Source organism: Denticeps clupeoides, chromosome 9, assembly GCF_900700375.1.
Source record: "Denticeps clupeoides chromosome 9, fDenClu1.1, whole genome shotgun sequence".
NCBI classification, from domain to species: domain Eukaryota; kingdom Metazoa; phylum Chordata; class Actinopteri; order Clupeiformes; family Denticipitidae; genus Denticeps; species Denticeps clupeoides.
In genome coordinates, this window is record NC_041715.1 from 7,950,917 (window position 1) to 7,966,949 (window position 16,033).

At 41.1% G+C, this 16,033-nt stretch overlaps 1 protein-coding gene across 5 annotated transcripts in view; it reads right to left on the reverse strand.

The window, feature by feature from the left end:
* Positions 1 to 16,033, reverse strand: part of dachd (dachshund d) — a 100,745-nt gene that overhangs the window by 27,410 nt on the left and 57,302 nt on the right. For all 5 annotated transcript variants that reach the window (XM_028991519.1, XM_028991518.1, XM_028991516.1 and 2 more), the window contains 3 exons: positions 2,961 to 3,130; positions 2,516 to 2,651; positions 291 to 425 (listed from right to left, as the gene is read on the reverse strand). In XM_028991519.1, coding sequence (XP_028847352.1) covers positions 291 to 425; positions 2,516 to 2,651; positions 2,961 to 3,130 — 441 coding nt within the window. The remainder of the gene's footprint in view (positions 1 to 290; positions 426 to 2,515; positions 2,652 to 2,960; positions 3,131 to 16,033) is intronic.

The following is a 16,033-nucleotide window of genomic DNA, read 5'->3' on the forward strand; positions in this document are numbered from 1 at the left end:
TGTTCCTTCCAGTACGTCCTTCCAGTACATGCCATTGATATACTGACAGCACTTTGGACAAATACTCTCCGTGGAAGGAAAAAGGGGAGCGACAAAACGTGTTAGGCAGCATGTGAAATTATTTGTGACAGAAACAAGGTAGTGACTTGTGAATTGTGTGATTTGCTTTTTTTATGGTCCTTAGTATGTTCTATGCATGCACTATGAATGACTATAATTCAATGAATCACCCAGAATCAATCAGAATCTGACCAACTGGGGAATATGTTTTAGATTCATTTAAAACAGACCTTTCTCAATATGCATCCTCTTGGCTTCATGGCCCATGTCATGTGTGGCAAGGTCTCCCTCTTTGGGTCCAGGTAGGACACTGGGAGAAAGGCCCAGGAGAACCTGGTTCATGGACAGTCCATTCTGGTGCATTGCTGTAGAAGCAAACAACGACAACGCGCACGTTACACACCTCGACGCTGCCTTCTTCCCAGATCCCATTTCACAGCCGAAATATGACAGTCACGTGCAGAGCAGCCAGAGCGACAATTACGTTTGTTAGCTAAAAGAGGCGGGAGGCTGTTTGGGCTTTCATCAGTTTTTGATTTGTGGTGAGCCTCTATGCACAGATCAATTTAGCAGTCAATCAAAATCATATTTGCCATAGGACTGTTTGTAAATATTGCAGACACCCAGCCAGCACTGTCCACAAGAATATCCATCATCAGGCTCCAAATATCCAGGTAGGGGAAAATAAAAAAAAGTGGCATCCATACGCAGTCAGGTGTTTTCTGATATGCAGTGAAGTTTATCAGACACCATGTGACCTCTTCACTACACCGATTGAACTGGAACAGTGCGCGTGTCAGGTAATGTACGCATTGGAGGCATTCCATACTTGAACTTGTGTGCTGTGTCTGTAGTTGTGCGCGTTGGTGCATGTGTTTGAGTGTAGATCCTTCATTCATCCCATTCGCATATGTTTGTAAATTTGGTATAAAGAACTATTCTTTCCACTTACAAGTGTAAGTGTTTAATATAAAGACCTTTTTAATATAAATGAACTCTTGGTGAATGTCTTTATTTGGAGTATGGACCTCATGGTCAACATTTGTACAGTGTAGGGTGTGTATGTGCGTATTTAGTCAAGTTTGTTGTGTGTATTAGAGTGGGGCATGCGTGAACATGCATCTATAAGTGGGTGTACAGTGTTGTTTGATGGGTGTGAAGTTATTCTGTGTGCATGTATTAGTGTGTGAGTAGTGTTGGTATATTAGTGCAGGATGTGCGGGTATAAGTGTGTTAAAACAAATAAACGCTCTACAATGTAAACAAATGCAACTGACTGGTTTTCAGTCTTATATTACAACCACTGGGATGTTGAAAGTCAGGTGTGTGTTGACATTTACTCTGCATGTTACTCTGACATTTACACTGAATATTTTAGACAAAGATTGTTTCCAGAAATCGCAGAATATTTTTGGGGGGAGTTAAGATATATGTGTATTAATTTCTAGTGTGTGCATATGTGTAAATGTGTTTGGTACATATTCTGTCTGAATAGCATTTATGTGTATTAGTGTGGGGTGTTCATGTGTATTAATGTGTAGTGTGTGTGTTTGGTTAGTTTTAGGTAACGTATGTATTTTACCTGAAGAGCTCTTGTGTGTGTCTTAGATTGTAGTGCTTGTATGTCTATTAGTGTGGGGTGCTTATGTGTATTAATGTGTAACATGGGGTAACGTGGGGTGTTTATGTGTATTAATGTGTAGTGTGTGTGTGTGACATGGGGTAACGTGGGGTGTTTATGTTTATTGATGTGTAGTGTGTGTGTGTGTGTGTGTGTGTGTGTGTGTGTGACATGGGGTAACGTGGGTTTTTTTTGTGTATTAATGTGTATTAATGTGTAGTGTGTGTGTGTGTGTGTGTGTGTGTGTGTGTGTGTGACATGGGGTAACGTGGGGTGTTTATGTGTATTAACGTGTAGTGTGTGTGAGTGTAACGTACGTATTCTGTCTGAGGAGCATGTATGTGTATAAGTGGGCCGTGTTTATGTGTATTAGGGTGTAGTGTGTGAGTATGTGTGTGTATGTAATATGGGGTAACGTGGCGTGTTTATGTGTATTAATGTGTAGTGTGTGTGTATGTGGGTGTGTGTGTGTAATATGGGGTAGCGTGGCGTGTTTATGTGTATTAATGTGTAGTGTGTGTGAGTGTAACGTACGTATTCTGTCTGAGGAGTATGTATGTGTATAAGTGTGTGGTGTTTATGTGTATTAGAGTGTAGTGTGTGTGTATGTGGGTGTGTGTGTGTAATATGGGGTAACGTAAAATGTTTATGTGTATTAATGTGTAGTGTGTCTAAGTGTAACTTACGTACTCTGTCTGAGGAGCACGTATGTGTATAAGTGTGGGGTGTTTATGTGTATTAGGGTGTAGTGTGTTTGTATGTGTGTGTATGTAATATGGGGTAACGTGAAGTGTTTATGTGTATTAATGTGTAGTTTGTGTAAGTGTAACGTACGTATTCTGTCTGAGGAGCTCTCGGTGCGTGCGGGGGAGCTGGAGACGCTGCTGCTGCGTTGCGATGACGGATGGCTGCCAGGTCTCCTGCCGTCTTCCAGAGAGGGAGCAGGAGAGGGGCTGTCAGGCACACGCTCCTGCCACACACACACACACACACACAAACCGAGTCAGCAATGACAGTACACACATGATTGTACAAGAACACGTTTGCACTGATCTCACTTGTCACAGTAAAGCGCCACTGGTGCGGCGTGAGCCCAGCGCCTGTCTGCTCTCCCCTGCTGTATCCCCCTCTTCCCTTCCCCAAGCTACAGTGTGGCAGCAGCCAAAGCCCTTCCCTGCTGCACACCATCACGTTTGCAATCCGGAAGCCGAATCAACGCGCACCCCCCCCATCCCGTCTGGAGAAATATGCACCGTGAGCCAGTGGCACGGTGTGTTACCTTGATAACTGATGTCACCATTCTTGGTGCATTCTGTCCCTGTGCTGCGGCAGCCATATTGGCAATGGTGCTGAGATGGTTCATCTGACTCATTGCCATGGTGACAGAGGCAGGGGGCAGGCTGACAGGGATCAGGGGGTGGGGCATCATCATGAATGGAAGTTCCAGACCTGGAGAAGGAGCACATTCGCAGGGTTAGCATACATTGCTACGTAGCACTTTTCCCAAATGACATACATTTTGAATAATACAGCCAGCACATTTATTGGAATAAATACAAATACTGCACTATAATATTTAGTACAACTGTATAATATTTTTGTAATAACAAGGAATATTTCTATTTGACTTTATTTGTAAATAATGCATTCAATTAAATTAATTATAGATGTCTGATGTCTGCAAGTTTCTATACATTTTACATTATCTCACTCAATCCAATCCATAACCACTTAACTGCCCATCCTGGGACACACACGCAAACTCATACAACATTCTCTCACACACTCACGCCCTATGGCCAATTTACAGTCACCAGTCCAGCTAGCATGCATGATGTTGGGCAATATGGGGAGAGAGTGTGCAAACTCACAAAGTGTGAGGCCTCAAACACGCTGGGATGTGAAGCTAAATCTTTTTTTGTTTTGTGCTATTGATTCTGGCTGATTTCTCAAATAGTAACAGTAAAATTACATAGCCTGTTAAAAATGAATTACATTACAGCTTCTTGATTCATCCAGTCAGTATTAGTTTGGGATAATAATGCACTAGTGAACATATTCTAGTTTTATTCGTTTTTTATATAGTTTCACTAATCAGAGGATTTTATATAGTTTTTTTATATAGTTTTACTAATCATATATATATATATATATATATATATATATATAGAGAGAGAGATAGATAGATAGATAGATAGATAGATAGATAGATAGATAGATAAAAAGTGTTTACTTGTAAAGAGTGTGCTACATCTCCAAACAGTGATTAAAAGGGTGGAGGCAATATTGTCCCCTTTTCAAAGGACACAAGCGCACAAATAAGGTCGGACGCGTGAGCCTGTCTCCGCACTGAGGACCCTCTCGCACTCCCACACTCGCTTTGAACCAGGGGGGATCAAAAGTGACTCAAAGGAGGCATGAGCGCTTTAAAGAAAACTTCAGCATCTCTGTTGAAATTGGTTGAATCGCAGTGTTTGTTTTCAGTTTTTTGGGTTTTTTTTTTTGCCTCAGCTCAAGGTGGGCATGGGTAATCCTCATTGGACAAGGGGGCAAGATGACAGAACCTTCCTCCTGGGTGGAACCCTCAAACAAAATAAATATAAAGCCACCCTTCACTTTGTCGTCTGTCTTTTCTTTCAGGTTTGGAAAAGGAATCATGGATTTCCATAAGAAAGATGGCACACAGATTCACGGGGACTCAAGGCATTCCTGGGACGTTGAAAGGAAAAGCGGATTAAAAGGGACGAAGCCAAGCAACACCTTGTAAAATGCGCCTCTCGTCGAGTGCGGAGTCTGAATCAATTACCGCTCACGCGGCTGGACTCAATTAAAAACCGCCGCCGCCGCGTGATTGCGGGACACTTACATCGCCGCGCCGAACAAATTGAGGGAGGCATTCATGCACACATCCAGCTTTCAGAGGCCCTCGAGGGCCAGATTGAGTGCTATCCCGTCATTGTGAGGCGCGCCGTGAGATCTGACCGGATTTTTTTCTTGAGGGAAGGGAATCAGTGTGCACGAGAACGGACTTAAAAAATGTAAAAAAAAAAAATTATTAAGGCCTGATATGACTTCGCTTTTGTCATTTAAATGGACCCCCATTCTGTCTGGTCAGTGGTGAATGACACCTCTTGTTCTGACTGACGTGAAAAGTCTGTCTGTAAGGTGTCTAACCTGAACTTTTGTGTCCAAGCCTGCCTCTTTTTTTTGTGTGTGTGTCCCATCGTCCTTAAAGGATGACGTAGGGATAATGGGTTATTCTACACACTGTAAAAAAACCCTGATACAACCAAAGAGACCCCCCCCCCCCCTCCACTTCAAAAAACCAATTCAGCGCTGCTAACAAGCTGAAGAGCTGCAGTGTTGTTGTTGTTACCACTCCAGCTTCTTTATAATCTCTCACACTGAGGGAGCGAGAGAGGTTTGGCCATTTTCAATTAATTATCAAAGTTCAATTCTGGCCCAAAAGCACCGGCAAAGTTTAAGTTGGGGGGGAATCAGATGACTGATCTCCAATTTGTATTCCACAAACCGTTCGCTTGTGATGCCGCAGCATGCAGCTTGAAAGAGTGGTGCTAATGGACTTAATTTGCATCGGTCGGAGATTTCTTGTTCTTTGTCTTCTGAATTTGGAAGAGCATCAAGACGATAACTATGAAATCGTGGATTCACTTCAAATGCCTACAGCACGGATCAGTCTGATTTACTTACTGCACATGTTGACATGTATGTCTTTGGGTGCTAAACACTCTATTTCCGGCCTCAGTTTGCTGAACGGTTTATAGCTATGGCCTCATGGGACTCGATATACAACATCAATGAACATCAATGACCCAGCTATTTATCAGTGTGGCAATCTTTCAGTCTTAGAAAATGAATGATTATATTGATGACACTCCAAACGCTACTTCATAATGTATTCAAGTGCATTTAATAACATTTTAATCTAATAAAAGCTAGGTAGTATGAAATACTGCATTTGCCTCAAAAATAAGACAAACCTAATTATAAGTTAAACACTCGCTACACAATGTCATATTAGCCACCATCTACTATTGTGTATTTTGTTTAGACTGTGAATGTAAGGTTGAGGTACTTTACTAATGTTTTTGAGAGGGAAAAATGTCTTACAATGTATTACATACAGTTATGGAAATGTCACCAGTATATTCTACCTTTGCATTACCATTCGCGCATTATAAGCATCTATACTATATACTAGTATATAATACATGTACACATACTGTATACTAGTAAAATGTAACAAAACAAATCCTTAATGAAAACTATAATACTCTATACCTATGATAGAATATGAATAAGGGTATTCAAAGCAAGCGTTCCCATTTCTCCTAGAAATTATTGATTTAGCTGGAAACCTCTTGCTAGCACTATTGACCCAGATCCAAGATAATCTGTGTAGCAAACAGTGGAATTTCAACTGAAATCCTAAAGGACACAGAGTGGAGACACGCTGAAACATGGACGGCAACCTTTTGGACGGAGGCAATGAAAAGGCGTCCAACAAGAGCAGCAGAAACATGCCTCCTGAAGATCAGCTGTAACTCACCTCCGGAGAAGGGGGGGGGGGTGATTTCCCTTGACAAAAATTAAACTGGCTTCTATGTGGCACTTTATTATCTCTTCAACCGAATGATTTATTGTTTGTGGAATGAAAGCAAAAGAGCAGGAAAATTAGATTTTCGGTGTGGCCCAGGCTCGACTCCCGCGTCTTTACTCCCATGTCCTGCTAAAGCTCACGACAAACAATAATGTCAGCTGTAATTGATCTGGGGGTCGCTACTTAGCCCCCCAGTAAAAGCCCAGTATTTAAGCGACAGTCCGCCAGCCGTCCCTCAGATGCTGTCTAATGAAGCTGTCTGTCTTTACTATTTACCTTCTCTTAAATGGAAAGGGAAGATGTACTGTATGAGCCAAATCCAAAGAAGATTTGCTCTCCCCAGTGAAACAGGAGTGGCAGATGCCTGTGGAATGCATAATTGGTTGCCGCAGTCAAAGCCGAGATCCAGTGCTAATTAAATGACTTGTTTCAAGCCTATCTGTCTTTGTTTGAGAGTCGAGGGCATTGGAGACAATAGATTGTAAATGCTCTTGTCAAACAAACACACATTGTGGTCAATCCTTTGATTTCAGAAAGAAGGATACAAAAAGAAAAACCTGAGCAAATTCCTATCAAACCCATTTGCATTTGTTGTCACATTAACGTTGGGGAAGAATCTCCTGAGGCGGCACAATCCGTTGGAATATTACGACTCGTATGTTCTGGCCACATTCATAAACTAACATAAGCAATTAATGGTCCTCGTAAAAACAAGGAAGTTCTTTGTACTTATCTCGGGCAGGGGTACCAGCAAGCGTGCAATTGCGCCTGCTGTTTGTACAATACACATGGCTTGAAGTGCCACAGGATGTTGTAAATTTTAATGCAAAAGGGGAAGTTTGTGCAGAAACAAAGGTGGAATCTTTTAAGGCAGTCAACAGAACGCTGCCTAATAGGACATGGGTCATGATGCAAATAATACCACTATAGAATCAGCAGTACTTAAATATCTGCTAGGTATTCCCAAATATTTCCTCATTCATGCCTTTCTATAAAATATTTCCTGATTATGCCTGGCATGATTTACATTAATTTCAGTTGCCTATTGTTATATTCATGCTAACAAGTGATGTCTGTTGATTGCAAAAACAAGGATGACGGTGCCATTAAAATGTAGAGGCAGAGCAAAAACGACCCAAAAGGTGTTCCTGAATATAAAAGCTGTGATGCCTTCATAAACCCCCAAGAGCCTGGGCCTGCAACAGTGACATAAATGCTTCCTTATACACAGATGGCATACTCAGCCCGGACTGGCAAACCTCAGCACTCATTAGAGGCTATACAATGCTCCGTACTTCGCTTTGATGTAGCCACCCACCAAACCTGTAGTGTCATTGAGCGAAACTTTGAAGTTTACATGTTTATGCCAATAATGTTAATCATAAAAAAACATCTTGCTTTTATTAAAGCTGAGGAAATGCCTACCATGAACCGACATGCACAGACACACACAGACAGATGTGAAAGTGCATGATGGGATGTATTTCAGCAGATATAGAAACCTGATCTACACCAAATACTCAGTTTCAGCCGAACACGTCTAAAGAACAAAGTGTCTACAGCACATTTTTGTACATAAATGCTATTTAAAGAAAGGGGAAAAAAGTAGAGGTAAAAAAAAAACATCTTTGGTTTGATGAGGTAGCATAATTACACTCCCCCTCCCGAGAACTATCAAAGAAAACATGTGTTAGGGATTACAGAGGAGACAGATTTTTTTCTCTCCTACAGTAACATAAGATAAAGGAGCGGCGGCAGTTGTTAGCACATGGTGCAGTGATTTTATTTCAGCAGCACTACCTGTTAGACAAGCATGCCATTATTCCAGGACAATATATATATTTCTAAATATATATATTTTCTAAAGCAGAGGCTTTAGAATACCAATATGTTGTTTTTAATGGGGTAATTTCAAAAAGAACTCAAACACATTAGACTGATGTCAGTGCTTCAGGACGAATTTATATTCTTCTTTCCTTTAAACTGAGGAACAAATGCTGGGTATTTAGCTTACCATCAAAAGGTGAACTTGCCCTAGAGAGAAGGCCTGCCTTTTAAGTGACAGTGCACAGTGTCAGGACTCATAACGCCACAACGAGTGTGCCAGCACTACAGTAACCCGATCTGGTTAACATAATTATCCGCATGGTCAGAGATAGCCAGACACGAGCCCTCAGGATACATTACTGCGCATTCGTCCAAATCTGGGCCTGAACCCGGGTTTTCACTTTGAATTTGTACCCGTCTCATTCTCAGCATGCCCGGGGATCGCAGACTCGCAAGCAGCTGCTTCAACTGAGACTACAATATATTCAAGAACAATCAATAACCCCCCCACCCCTGGCCAACCCTGGTGGCTGTGACACCCAGCCAGAGGGAGGAATCATTTCCATCTGATACTTAGCAAAGAGTCCCTTTTAAAAAGATTGCTTTCAGTCAATGGCCAGGCAGTTGTCATTTGATTCGGAATGTGAAATGAAATATATCGAACAGCGTTATCAATCACAATATGCTCCGCCGTCATGTTGCTTTTCAGAGGATGAGCCTGGTCATTGGATCATCTGTTCTCATTACAAAATTAGCCTCATGTCATCCTCTTTGGCAATAAATCAGTAATATCTGTGTTTTTTTGATAACGATCTTAACACTTTCCATTTCGTAATTGTTATTTATTTATTTATTTATTTATTTATTTATTTATTTATGTCAAAAAAGTGAAATTAATATTGTGGTATGAAAACAAAAGAAAACGCATATCAAGGTACAATGAGGTTTAATTATCATACCTATTAACTGTGGTCATTCATTGTATCACAGGCAATGCTTTCAGCATTTAGATGCAAGACTTATTCTATGCTGTCAGAGGAAAAGATGGATTATTCTAAACTTTGGCCAAGATAGCTGTTGTAAGATCAACCGTAATTATTAGCCTGATGCAGAAATGTTAGCATGAGCCCTGTGGCAGAATTCTGTCCTACACACAGAACACAACATTACTTTTTTTTTTTTTTGAGAAGGAACATACACTTCACTGATCACATTTTACACATTTACACTGCCGCGGTGGTTCCAAAAACTACTTTTTGCACTGAATCATTTTAGCATTGGCATAGATTACATATGCATTAATAAATAGCTTTGTCTATTTGTCACTACTTTTGTTCTTATGCCATCTTACCTCTTTACTTTTTACAATTGAAAATAGTAAAGGTTTGAAAATAGTAAGTTTGTTTCATTAGCCAAACTGTCATTAGCAATTAGCTCAAAACAGATTTGGTCAAGTCCTTTAATTTTTTGTCTTGGCTCTGGACATTTTTACTTTAACATTACTGAGAAGATCTCTGTTCATTCAAATACATTTTTGTGTCAAAATGTGAGCTACGCTAATAACTCATTAGCATGACCTTGCTGTCTTAGGCTAGGTTTGCAGTACTTTTATAACCAGGCCTAAAAAATATACATAAAAACAGATTATATATTAGTTATCAAACACACATGGAATAAAGAGGTGTGTCTTCACAAGCTAACTTTAGGTCTCACAGACATCTGATTCTGAAACACTGCCTACAGTCTACTGTACTGTTTCCAATTTATGATAATTTTTTTTTACATTTTTATTATTTACACTAATTTTTGTGTTTATGCATCAGTGTCATTTGAATATGGATAAAACTGTTGTAGCTGCAGGCCAATAAACACATTTTTGGATGTATATGGGAAAGCCAGCACATCATGACATTCCTCACCTGATCTTTCTTCAGGTTATTTCCTCCGGCAGACGGATTAACCTTGAGTGTTGTTGTTGTTTGCTGCTGACGTCTGATGGATAATTGATGCTCTGAGGCGATAACTGCTGCCTCCGTTCTTTACGTTTTTAATTGTAGCAATCCTATCATTGCTCCAATCACTTTAATAATTCAATTGCACTTTAGAATATTGCATCCCCCTCATTCCCCACAATCACTGCATGATAATAATGCATTACTCTCGCATTTTGGGCTGTCTCCCATAATTGATTGTGGTGAAGTGACCTATCGGTACAATAGTGCACTCTATGCTCTTTAAGCGCACGCATATTTCACATTACAAACTGAAAAAGCTTATCGTCTGTGAAAGGTTGAATGTCATTTATTACACATATCACATTTACACCAAGTGACATTGTCTTTTCAAATTGTGTTGATCTCCTCACTACAATCTTTGCCTCCAAAGGTCACTCACTTCCACTTGTAAATGTAACCTGACAGAGATTAGTCAAAAGGGACAGCCAAATGTATGCATCACCACTGAATCAAACGACTCCAAATTAATTTATGCAATTAACAAAGAATGAGGCTTAATATTGATATTGGATGACAAGTAAACTGGTAAACTATATATATTCATGCAATAAGCAGTTTAACTAGATGAAATGGCAATGCCAATATTTGCATGATTTACACGCTGCACTATTCTCTTATCAGATTACATTGCCAGATTAGACATGTGGAAACAGATGATATGAATCATGACAAAAATCATTTTCGCATTTCTGCAGCTGTAGCACTTGTGTGTACGAGTACATTGCTTTGAGCCACCCCCCCCCCCCTTTTTTTTTTTCTTAAAGTCATGTATATTCAAATTAATGCTTAACTGTCAGTGTGCCTGGATTTAAAAGAAGCTATTCAGCTTCATTAAAAATAAATGATCGTCAGGTTATCTGTTGAAATTCTATTAAAAACGTGTGACGCTCTCCACTTATCTGTCACCTGAACACCATGAGCACTAAACACTAATAGAGTGACTCCGAAGACAGGGGCTCTCGGGAGCCCTCATCTTGCCAAATCCAGCCTCCACCTCTGTCTACAATGCATTTTAGTGCTGATATTAATGCAACCTGCTGTACAGAATGATGAAGTTATCATAAAAAATTATTCATGAACTAAAACAACAATCAGTTGCTGGGCGCAAACATGACCGAAGGTTCTGCAATTGTCTATTTCTTTGTTTGCTTAATCTTAGAGAGGAATCTTATTTTCTCACGGAGATACAAAACAACAAACCGGGATCACGGACACGTGGGGGGTGGAAGTGGGGGCAGTCATTTATCTCTCTTGGGGTTTTTTTTTAGCGCTTTAATTGTGGGGCTGGCGTAGGACAGTGCGGTTTAGCCTTGGGCTGTGGCGCTGGTCATTTTCTCCAGTGTGACACGAGATCCGGACGCCTCCGACCGCGGCCCCCTCGCTCAGCCGCGCAGGGGCACCCGCTCCAACAAAGACAGACCCTTGTTGAATTTGTCCTTCCACGGAGCGGGATTTATTATTAGAAAGGACATAAACAGACTAATTAAATCACAGCAGTCAGGCCGAGATGACAGCTGGTGCAGTGTGTGACCACACAGATCCTTATCAAAGAGCAGGAGGCATGGCTCTCACCATCCGCGCTCCGCGGGGAGCTATTTTGGGAGGAGCAATGCCGAACACGGACGACGCCTTATGCTAAATGTGAAATCTGATGGACGTTGGGGCTGATTTAAAGATGCCCTGCTCTACGTTCTTGGATGACACTGGTGAGTGCATTACAAAGCGCTCTTTTTTTCTATGTCGTCTCTTAGTCAATGACAGTAAACGACAATCTCAATCAGAATAAAATAAAAAAAAAAAAGCCAGAAATGATAAAACAATAAAGCGCCACACAATGAACGCTACAACTGAGGAGGGCTTTCTGGAATGCTTTCAGTGTGTTCACTGACGTACTGTACACTCGATACTTTTATCTCGGGGCGGTGGGCAGGAGTCCCAGAATGTTGATGTTGCCATGAACCATGAATTATAATTTCTCTCCTTTTCTCTCCCAAAAAGACACACACACATGCACACATACATAAAAAACCCCCAACAAAACAGCACAAGTGGCTGTAAGGAGTAATTTCGTGAATTGGCAAGCGGTAGTACAAATTAATAAAAACACTGAATAATTAATACAACCTTTTCTAAGCAGCCCTATCAGCGAGAAGGCAAATTTGAAACCACCGATGAAGAGGAAAATATGGTTTTAACAAGTCAATAATGGGGATGACTTAATCAATGGCTGCTGTGTTTGAAAACAAGAGCCTGAATTCTAACACCGATAATTGATTCAGCCCTCCCTCATTCCTTTTGTTTCCCGTGATGTCATTTCCCATTGATCCCTTCCTCCTGCCTAATGATGGGAAGTTTCCAGAGTTTGTATTTGCTTTGACTTTTTCACCCCCACCCTTTTTCTTTCTGAAATTTGCAAGCTGTACCATCGGCTTAACCAAAAAGGATTAAGTCCCATATCCAACTGAGAGCACAGATAATACTGGGTAATTGGTAAAAAATGAAGATGAATGGGGCAGCAAGATAAGGACCAATTAGCTCCTCCACGCTTACAGCTGTGGTCTCAATACAGATCCATCTCGGGCGTCCAGGCCTACTCCAACAAAGAAGCCTGCTGGAATTAGCGCAATGACCCAGGGACGGGTGGGAGGCCTTCCCATCATGCACCTCTCCCCGTCCGTTTTAATTCCGCATCCAGGTCCAGACACCTGTCACCAGGCCCGGTGCAACTCCTCACGCCCTCACCGTGGCCAGCGATGACTGGGACGTGGGCAGAGGATGAGCCTGGAATACCATTTTTTTGTAAACCAGCATACAGAGTTAAACGACAGAAAAACACAGAGACGCAAAAGTTTGCGTCGACGGTTATTTCATTACGGCTGCATCATCTGGTTGATGATACACACAATTCCCACATCTCATTACTGGGAGGATTTAAGGCCCATTAACGTTGCCGTGGCAAGGAACCAAATGTGAAATGGCACCCAATGGCCACAGAGCGAGGGTTTTTCCTTTCTTTCTGTTTTCACTTCCCCTTCTCTGTTTTCTTTGTTTCTCCGGCTTCCCCCTCATCATGAGAGGGAGAGGAAAAAAAAAGTCCCTTCTCGTGAAACAAGCAGGTGTTTGTTAAGAGCAGAGTGGATAACCCCCCCCACCCCACCCTGGATAATGAAGCTGCTGGTGGAGGTCGGCCGTGTTTACGCCGCTCCAAGGCGGTGTGTCACTTTGTGATCTGTAATTCTGGCATTTCCTGCGAGCCTGTGGAACAATCCGCATTGTGCGCTAAGCAGACTGACACCCCCCCAACTCACCAGGAAAAAGGAAATAAATAAAAAAATTAAAATAAATGAATAAAAGAGGAGGGGGGACAAAGGAGAGGAGAGCCAAGCGATTGGTTTAATCAGAGAGAGACTTTTTTTTTTATTTGTCTCAAAGTTGCACTGGCTGTATTTTATTTTCTCTTTCCCTCTCGTTTTTTTTTTTTTTTTTTTTTTTGTTATAATTAATAACACTGATGCAAACAGGAGAGGGTAATTGTGTTGAATATTTAATGCTGGGAGGCGGATGGCGGGAGGAGGGGGGGGGGGGGGCATGAGCCTGTTCCATTTACATCAACACAAAGACGACATAAGCAATCCAAGTCCAGAGCAGAACAGAGTGTCCTTCCCACACACCGTCTCTGGCCGTCTGGGTAGACAATGCCAAGGATCTACATCAGAAAGGGACCCTCTCAATAGAAGTGGCCTCAGATAAAGGCCCCATACTTCCCCCGGCTATTTAAAAACACATTCTCATTCTCATGTGATATCTATATGATTAATGTTTTATTAAAAGGCAAGCATCTGTTTATTTTTTTCTTCTTCCTCTTTTTACATGCTATTTAGGGGTATGGTAATACGACCAAGCAGATAAATAAATACATTCCTGGAAAAGGCTGTTGGCTGGTTGCTACCACACTTAACACCTGACAGCAGGCAAGCGGGCTGCCAAATAAAGTTCTCGACGAGTCGAGTCACTGCTAAATCCGTCAAATGACTTCAAGCAAGAAATTCCTGCCGGTGAGAGCAGTGCATATTAGGTCATCTCAGCACTTCACACACGTCTGATACGTTGGGAGAATATAACCCTGATGGTGACGTGTCAGACGAAACCTGCTGAAATGGCGCTATGATGCACGTAGCTAGAACTGCCTTCAATGCCACGTTGTCTTTAATTGTATATTCACTTTCCCTGACTGCAATGCATAAATAATTTATATATATAACATGTACTGTAAATGAAAATCAGTATTTAAAAAAAAGGTTCTGCCAAGGTGCAGTGGTTTACCATATCAAACCTGGTTAAACATAAATGTTTAACCTTTCCTGGGAACACTAGATTTTAAAGGTACTTTTACACTGTTTACACACCCACTAAGGGTGAATGGCTTCACCATAAGCAGATACAAGCACTAGCAGCCGTACAGAAACACAAATACGTACAAATACATCAAAATCCCCTCATTCTGCCATGGTGGGATGACCTTTTTGACTGAAATGTAATAATGATCCAGAGCAAGGGAGAATTTGCTGGAAGATAAGCTGGGAAAAAACATTGTCCATTTCACTTAAAACCCTAATTTATGTTGCAATTAAATGCTGAAAGAAGCTGCTTCTCACGGCGGCTGCCCGAACAGAGCCGGCTATATTTCTCCTCCTTATCATCCGCCTGACTCCTATTGGCCACCCTGTCACAAGAGAGTGCTTGATATAAACAAGAAATTGCACAGACATGCAGTAATCAATATTAGGACGGCTTCAGTACCAAACATCATATGTCTCGGCCACCATTTCTTTGACCAAACGAAGCATTAATTCAAATCATAAATCCGAGGTGATTTAAATCCGGGAATGAGAGGCTGCCTGTTTTAATGATTTATTTTGTACATTTCGGCAAGCGAGAGATTTGTCCATACGCGGTGACAGGTCACCTTCAAACGTCGGTGGCAGACTCTTCATCACCATGCCGACGGGCATCTCATCGGTGCAAGTAAATATTAAAGTAAAAGAATCCAATTGATTGTGGATGGGGCAGAGAGGCGTCGCTGCCATATATTTTACTCACAGCGCTAATGCCTCACTTCCACACCTTTCAGCCGCTGCCGGGGCCAGAATTATTATTCTTGCGGGAGGCCGTGTGCTCAAGGTTACAATTTAAATTGTAAAAGATAAAACAGTTTCTTATTAGCTTCATTGCCTTAGCCTTGCTGTTCTTATTCGCATTCATCTTTATTTCCGTGACCTCTTAGCCTTCAATTTTTCGCACTGAGCTATGACCTCAGCGCTCACGCAGTTTCTCTTGTTAAGTCTCCTTACAGCATGTCCTGTTTTCAATATAGAGCCTGATGGGCCCGGGACATCCTTAGATACACAGAAAAGACAAAGCCAGGACAGAATCAAACAGAAATTTAGCTGAAGGATTAACTGTAATGGGTTTATGATTTTATAATACACTATTATTTCCGCATAGGAACAGCTGGGAATTACACTGTGAAAAAAAATTCAACTGTGTTTCAGAAGTTATTAATTGAAATGGAGGATATTCAGAGACCAATCCACTCCGACAAATTAAATTAGCAGCCCACTTACAGTAATGGCTAATAGCTTTGGGAAAGATCGTATATGGATATAGTTTGACACTTAAAAAAATAATCAGTTTGTCGTTTCTGATTTAAAACAAAGAGGCCGTCACTTAGGGAGCTCAATTACTTGCAGTCTGCTGAAAATTATTATATGCATAACAAACACATAAAATCAAGCAATGTTATTCAAAACAGTTCAGAAATGTAATTTTTGAGTTGATGCTGCCAAAGAATATATATGACAATAAATACTAAGATATTCTTAATATTAT